A 6508-nucleotide genomic window follows, 5' to 3' on the forward strand; every position below is an offset into this window, starting at 1 on the left:
AGGCCTTTTCACTATTGCTTCGTCAGGGCATAATAATAATAATAATAATAATAATAATAATAATAATAATAATAATAATAATAATAATAATAATAATAATAATAATAATATCAATAATAATTATCATAATTATAACAAATTGCTTTTAAAATATTATGTCTTGTATTCTTATCTAATGCTTAAACAATACAGTTTAAGAATATTAGGAATGGCTATAAACAGGCACATTTTAGGGTCTATATTTTACTTCCAACAATAAATAGAGCTATGATAAAGTACAATTCCCTTAACACAAAATTTCCATTAATCATAGGATTTTATCAATACAAAGCTAATCACTTTATACAAAGTTTCACTACACCTAATCAAATGTAATAATTTACATATTCTGAAACATTTTTTCAATATATTGCAAATTCCAAAACATCTGAAATGTCTTATATTTTGAAATGTTTCCTTTTAATATCCTAAAGCTGGAACAAAATCATTCTGCTCTTTAACTGGAAAAAAAATCAGATTTGTAAAGAACAAACTGCATATATTCTTGCAAATTCTGCATCTCTCATGTTATTCTACATCATTGACCACTGCAGAGGTATGAAAATGTGAATTCTTGTGCCTACGGATAGTCTTTTAACTTTTTTTCATGTTTTTAATACTTTGGTGATTATTACCACATCCTAGGATGCACCATGTATAAAAATATATTTTAATATTCTACCTTAAGAGTTAGTTTAATCTTCATCACTGCTCCAGGTATCTTGAGTCACCTGGCCTCTAGTCTTCCGTCTTACTCCTCCACCTGTACTTCTCACTCTCCTTCTCTCTGTTCCTCTTTCCTCCACCGCTACTTCTTCCACTATTTCTTCCTCTGCCACTTCCTCCTCATCCTCCTCTTCCTCTTCCTCCTCCTCTTCAGGTAAATCACTAGTCAACAACCTCTTGGGTGTCCACGTTATGAAATTACGATCAGTGCCAAAGCTATATAGGTCCATAGAGGAGGGGTTGTACACTGCCCCTAACACCGTGGAGAAATGCCCCCTGAGAACATTGACCATCTTCCCTGAGAAGATCTCATACACCAAAATCTTGCTCTCAGAAGGAATGAACACCAGGTCAGGATAGGTATTGGTAGTTACAGACATGCGCAGTGGCCGCTTGAGCTCTGTGTAGGTCTCACCATAGTCCACCATCATGTTCTCACCACTGGCTGAGTTCCACAGACGTAAGTCGTTGTCATAGCTGAAGGAGAGCAACCACAGGCCATCTGTGGTGAAGCAAAGGGAGGTGACACGGTTCTTGTGAGCCACAGGGGTCCTCTTGGCTCGCTTCTTCCTATGGGGTGTCTCGGTGCGGTTCTCCATATCTAGGTCCATGAGGTGGGCCCTCCCTGCTCGCACATCCCACAACTTGATGGTTTGGTCCCTTCCACCTGATGCTAGAATATACTGATTGCTGGGTGACCACTGAATCACATTCACTGGCCCAATGTGCCCAAGTAGGCGGTGAGCTGATGAACCACTGCGCATGTCACAAAGGATCACTTCACCTAAGAACAATGATGTTTTTGTTTTTAATTTGAAAAAAAAGGTTAAATTATATTGTCTTTCAAAACTGAAAGCATGTCATCATCAACAGATTGTTATGTTCTTGCAATTATTATGATCATTTTCATCATTATCATTATTATTGCTATTACCATAGTAATTATCATTATCATTTTTATTATAACCATTACTATAAGTATTATCATAATTGCTATTATCAATCTTCTCATCACTTTCTGATTTAATGAGATCTAGTGCAAATGTAAAAGCAACCAGGTATTATAGCTTAATCCCAGATATCAACTGAAATGACTCTGTGCACAATGGTTACAAAGTACATCCAAAATCCAGGAAGAAGAAAAAAATGAAGTAGAACCCACCCAGCAACTCCTTAAGCTCTAAAGCTTGAGCTGCCTCAATCAAGCATACTGTATTTACACAAAAAGCTTGAGCTTGAGTGGTTTGTGATGAATGGCTGAATGCAACATGTTTGAATTCTTGTATTTAAAATTATCATCACCAGCTCGTCAATTTTCAAGTAATTAGGCTATTCTCACCACCCTATCAACCCACCATCAATCATCACTATCCTTTACCTAGAAAGAAATAGAACAAGAAAAAGAAAAAGAAAACGAAAAAAAGGAAAAGAGAAGAGAGAGAGCATATGTTTGGTAATGTTGGACACCATTCTCCTAGCCTCAAGGCTGCAGAGAGCTAATCCACCCCTATATCTATGCCTCACTAGTCCTTTTCCTATGTGTCTGGGTGGCTTCTCCTCCTGCCTGATCTTCCCTCGGCACCCATACCGAGCCATCAGAGACCAGAAGGACTAATGAATCATCAACAGCATAGGCAGCAGAGACCATTGTTTTATGTTACCTTACTATTGTGCTGTACCTGATAGTCAATAAATAATTACATTATATGACACTTGATCGAAAAGTGGTCATTGCAAGAATCAGCACAAAAATCTGACCTACATAATTGTATACAAAGCACAGTAACTGTAAAATGCTAATTAAGTCTTACTAAAGTGTCATTTGATGTAATTCTGTGCTGACTGCCAGCTACAACACAGCACAAAAAAGTGTTACTAGGTGTGGAGGACTCCTACAAGGGACTAGGTTACCTATGCTGCTGATATTTCTTTCGTCCCCAACAGTACCATAAAACCAAACTTGCATAAATTTTACACATATTTCCTATTCACTTCTCAACTTTATCAGCACAAAACTCACATCCAACTTCTGAAACAAACAAAAAAAAAAGGGTAATTTTCCCCTAACTAAATGTCACACTATCACTTACCTGTATCAGCTCCAACAGAGAGAAGTGAATGTTTTGTTGCAACAGGTGACATGTGGTGGTGCAAGACATGACATTCTAAACGAAACTGGTCTACCGGCTTCATGCAATTGGGGTCCCATATTTTAACTTTCTTGTCTCTGCTGGAGGTTGTGAAGAGTCCTGTATCTGCTGGGTACCACTGGACACAGTCAACCTGATGGAGACCCAGGACTTGGGTTAAACTGGCTATAAATGCTCTGGTTCAAGTATTCATGGGCCCTGAGATCTATCATGTTTTAATATCTTTAATACACCTTACCAAGAGCAATGCATATCATTTAATTTATTTATCTTTTTTATGCTTGCTAATTTTGCATGTATATATTTTTGTATGTTTATCTGAATCCCCTTGCTCTAAGCAACTATACTTTCACTGTAAACAAGCAATACATAGGTAGTAGCTTGCAGGAGAAGGAGGGAGAAGTAACATTGGGTTTCTGGCAGTTCATCCTGCCTCCTGGAGCTGACTGGACCTAGGCAAGTTTCTGTACCTTTTTTATGTGCCTATGCTTGTGATTTATTTAATTATTAATTATCTATTTTTCTGAATCTAACAATAAACGCACTTAATGTTGAGCTAATTTTTTTACCCAATGTCGACGGGAAGATGGTGCATTCCCTTTGATAATGCTTGGTTAAATGTTTCTGCACATAGATGGCTCTGCCAATGCTTAGCCAAAAAGGAGACAATTAGTAGATCTTGTGACCTCACTATTCCTTGAAAAAGTGGGAAAATGCCTTTTTTTTACTAATGGTATCAATATTGACTCTGTTATTTTTGTTATCAACATTATAATTACTATATTATTACTGAAATTACTAACAGCAGTATCAAGTATTAGAAAATATTATCGAAAATCAAGGAAAAGGGTAAACAGATAAGACAGCTAGTTCATGTAACTGGCATATTGGTGACAGTACTTGTGCAGCGATCTATATGTAAAAACAATTACTAAATTCAACACACTCAATGGGAAATGACATGTATGTACATGCCATTCCCGGCGGCTTGGGGTTAATTAACCTTCGTGCCTATCATACTCTTGCATCAAAGCAGGGGTGGTTTCCTACAATATAAATGTTATGGAAAATATATGTATTTTCAATCATAATCATCATTGGGGAGCTAATGCCAACAGGGGTACAGAGCTGCATCCACCCTTCTTTTCCACCTACAAGGATCCCTCATGGCAAGCCACCAGGCAGGGCCTCAGCCTATCTCTAGCTCCTCACACCAGCGTTGATCAGCTGATCAATCTGTCCAAGTCACGACTTCCTATGTTATTCTTCAGGCCTCTTCCACCTAGAGTTGTTTCAAATAGAAACAACCTGGTGGCCAGGTCTGACCTGTTGGAAGCAAGCCAGGTGCGTGTATAGCCTGAGCTGGCTGTCCAGATTGTGCAATTAACAGGTCCTGTAGCAGTATCACAGTGTAACCGTCGGTTGGACATGTGGTTCTAACTTGATATTGCATTAAATCAAGTTCATAGTTTAACTACTCCAGCCTTGCTGTTCTTCATTTCTTCCTAGCTTTTCAGACAGTCATTCCTACTCCTCTACAGGCTTACAAGTACAAGTCCCCTGTTTTCTAACCATAAGTCTTTGTAGTCTCAAAAACAAGAGCTCATTTCTCTCCCAACTCACATCCACCTGCGACATGGTTGACTCTTGGCATACTGACCTCAGAATTCCTCCTCCTCCTTTCCCCATGGCTGTTTTTTGTAAAGACAGACCATTTTGGTAAACTAGACCAGATCTCAACTCAGACTCTGAAAACACCTGGATTCAAATTCAAGCATGAAACTACAAATCTATCCTTATCTCTGAATCTGGACTAATCCAACCAGACAATCTCAACCCCTGTGATAACTCTAACTTCCTTCAACCTCATCTCTGTCATCTCTCACACAAACAGAAAGTAACTCCAAGACACTTTCAAAGAAATCATTAATGCATATTCATTCTCACAATATTTCCCCAATCAACCTGAACACAAACCCAATGGTGATACTAGTCCTCCTTTCATTACATCAAATACACCAAACTTATTTCTCACTAACAAAATTCTCCATTTGATAATCACTCAAGTCATCCAAGGACTTAAGACCATGACATAGGGCCTAATACTAGCAGATACTGACATGGAACCAACAAGACTTGTAGACTCTCCAATATTTCTCTACTCTATGAGCTGTGAATAACATAATTAGATAAAATTAGACTCATTACAGCAGTCCAGAACATTCTCACAGAAGGCCTCTGTCCACAAACAAGGACAGCCTGAAACATGCCATACATACTGCATGACCAACCACATTACAAAAGGGAAATATCAAAACATTGGAAGAAACAGAAAGCCTATAAAGATATACATTTTGGAAATATAGTCACATTATATGATCAAAAAAATTGCCAGATACCTGGTACTTGTGGCTTCCTCTCTGGCCTCCTTTAACTGACCCAACCTCAGCATAAACCCTTCCTTCTTTAATGGACAATGTGTCGTAGATTGCAACACCACCATCACTCAGACCACAGAGTAAGTACTGTGAGTCTACGCACTCCAAGTCAGCGTGTGTTACAAAGGTTGTGCCAATCTGTAAATGTGGTGAATACAATTAGTTCTTTATCTGCATGGAAATTCTAATTACTTATAAGCCTTATTTCCTGGGTATTGTATAATTCAGAAATGCAAAATAATGATATTAGGCACGGTATTGTTTTTTATCTATATCAGTGAAATAATTTTCATAAAGCAAGCAGACCAAAAATTTATTTGCCCAGTCTACATACTCTACATTTTGTTCATAATACAGTCCCAAAAGGGAAAATTAAGGGTATTACCAAACAACCTAAACAGTAAAGTATATTACCAATGAACACTAAGCATCCGAAACATAACACCAGGTCATCTCACCTGTTCTGCCTGAGTAAGCGTTACATCCGACAAAATGTGACTGGCTGCAAGGCAAGTATTGAGCTGGGATCTGTACCGAAAACTTGACAGCTGGCCAAGGCGGACACTATCCAGACTCTTGATTGTCCCAAGGTTGACATTGTTTGCCTTGAAATCCCAATGTCTCAGTCTGGGCAAATCACTGAAGTCTTCCCGTAGCATCCTCTGACCGTATGAGTCACCAGCAAAAGGGAGAACTGAGGACCTTACAATAGGTCTGGTAACTGAAAAGGAGTTTTGCATATGAGAGGTTTTACAACTATACTGGCAAGTAGCTAAAACATAAATAACCAATGAAATGCTACCATTAATTTGTGTTCTGATAAGATGAGTAAGTGACCAACTTAATAAAATGTGTTTATATGTACACTACAGCTTCTGAGTTTATGTAGCTGTATGTACTGTCTGTATATATATATATGCATGTAAATATGTATGTATTTATGTATGTGTTTATGTATATATATTCATATATATTCATATATATGCATGTAAATATGTATGTATATATGTATGTGTTTACGTATGTGTTTATGTATGTATGTATGTATATGTATGTATGTATGTATGTATGTATGTATGTATGTATGTATGTATGTATGTATGTATGTATGTATGTATGTATGTATGTATGTATGTATGTATGTATGTATGTATG

The 6508-nt window shown here is 37.5% G+C and overlaps 2 protein-coding genes across 7 annotated transcripts in view; both read right to left on the reverse strand.

Annotated features, from left to right (window-relative positions):
* Positions 1-227: 227 nt before the first annotated feature.
* Positions 228-6508, reverse strand: part of LOC113818710 (DNA excision repair protein ERCC-8) — a 12338-nt gene continuing 6057 nt past the window's right edge. For all 6 annotated transcript variants that reach the window (XM_027370899.2, XM_027370897.2, XM_027370895.2 and 3 more), the window contains exons 3-6: positions 5812-6074; positions 5315-5491; positions 2856-3048; positions 228-1549 (exon numbers count right to left, since the gene is read on the reverse strand). In XM_027370899.2, coding sequence (XP_027226700.1) covers positions 735-1549; positions 2856-3048; positions 5315-5491; positions 5812-6012 — 1386 coding nt within the window. In that variant the 5' untranslated portion in view covers positions 6013-6074 and the 3' untranslated portion in view covers positions 228-734. The remainder of the gene's footprint in view (positions 1550-2855; positions 3049-5314; positions 5492-5811; positions 6075-6508) is intronic.
* LOC113818717 (sodium channel protein 60E-like) overlaps positions 6029-6508 on the reverse strand; it is a 299991-nt gene continuing 299511 nt past the window's right edge. Inside the window, exon 17 of the mRNA XM_070130151.1 lies at positions 6029-6074. Within this exon, the coding sequence (XP_069986252.1) occupies positions 6029-6074 (46 nt within the window). The remainder of the gene's footprint in view (positions 6075-6508) is intronic.

Source organism: Penaeus vannamei, chromosome 15 (assembly GCF_042767895.1).
Source record: "Penaeus vannamei isolate JL-2024 chromosome 15, ASM4276789v1, whole genome shotgun sequence".
NCBI lineage: Eukaryota > Metazoa > Arthropoda > Malacostraca > Decapoda > Penaeidae > Penaeus > Penaeus vannamei.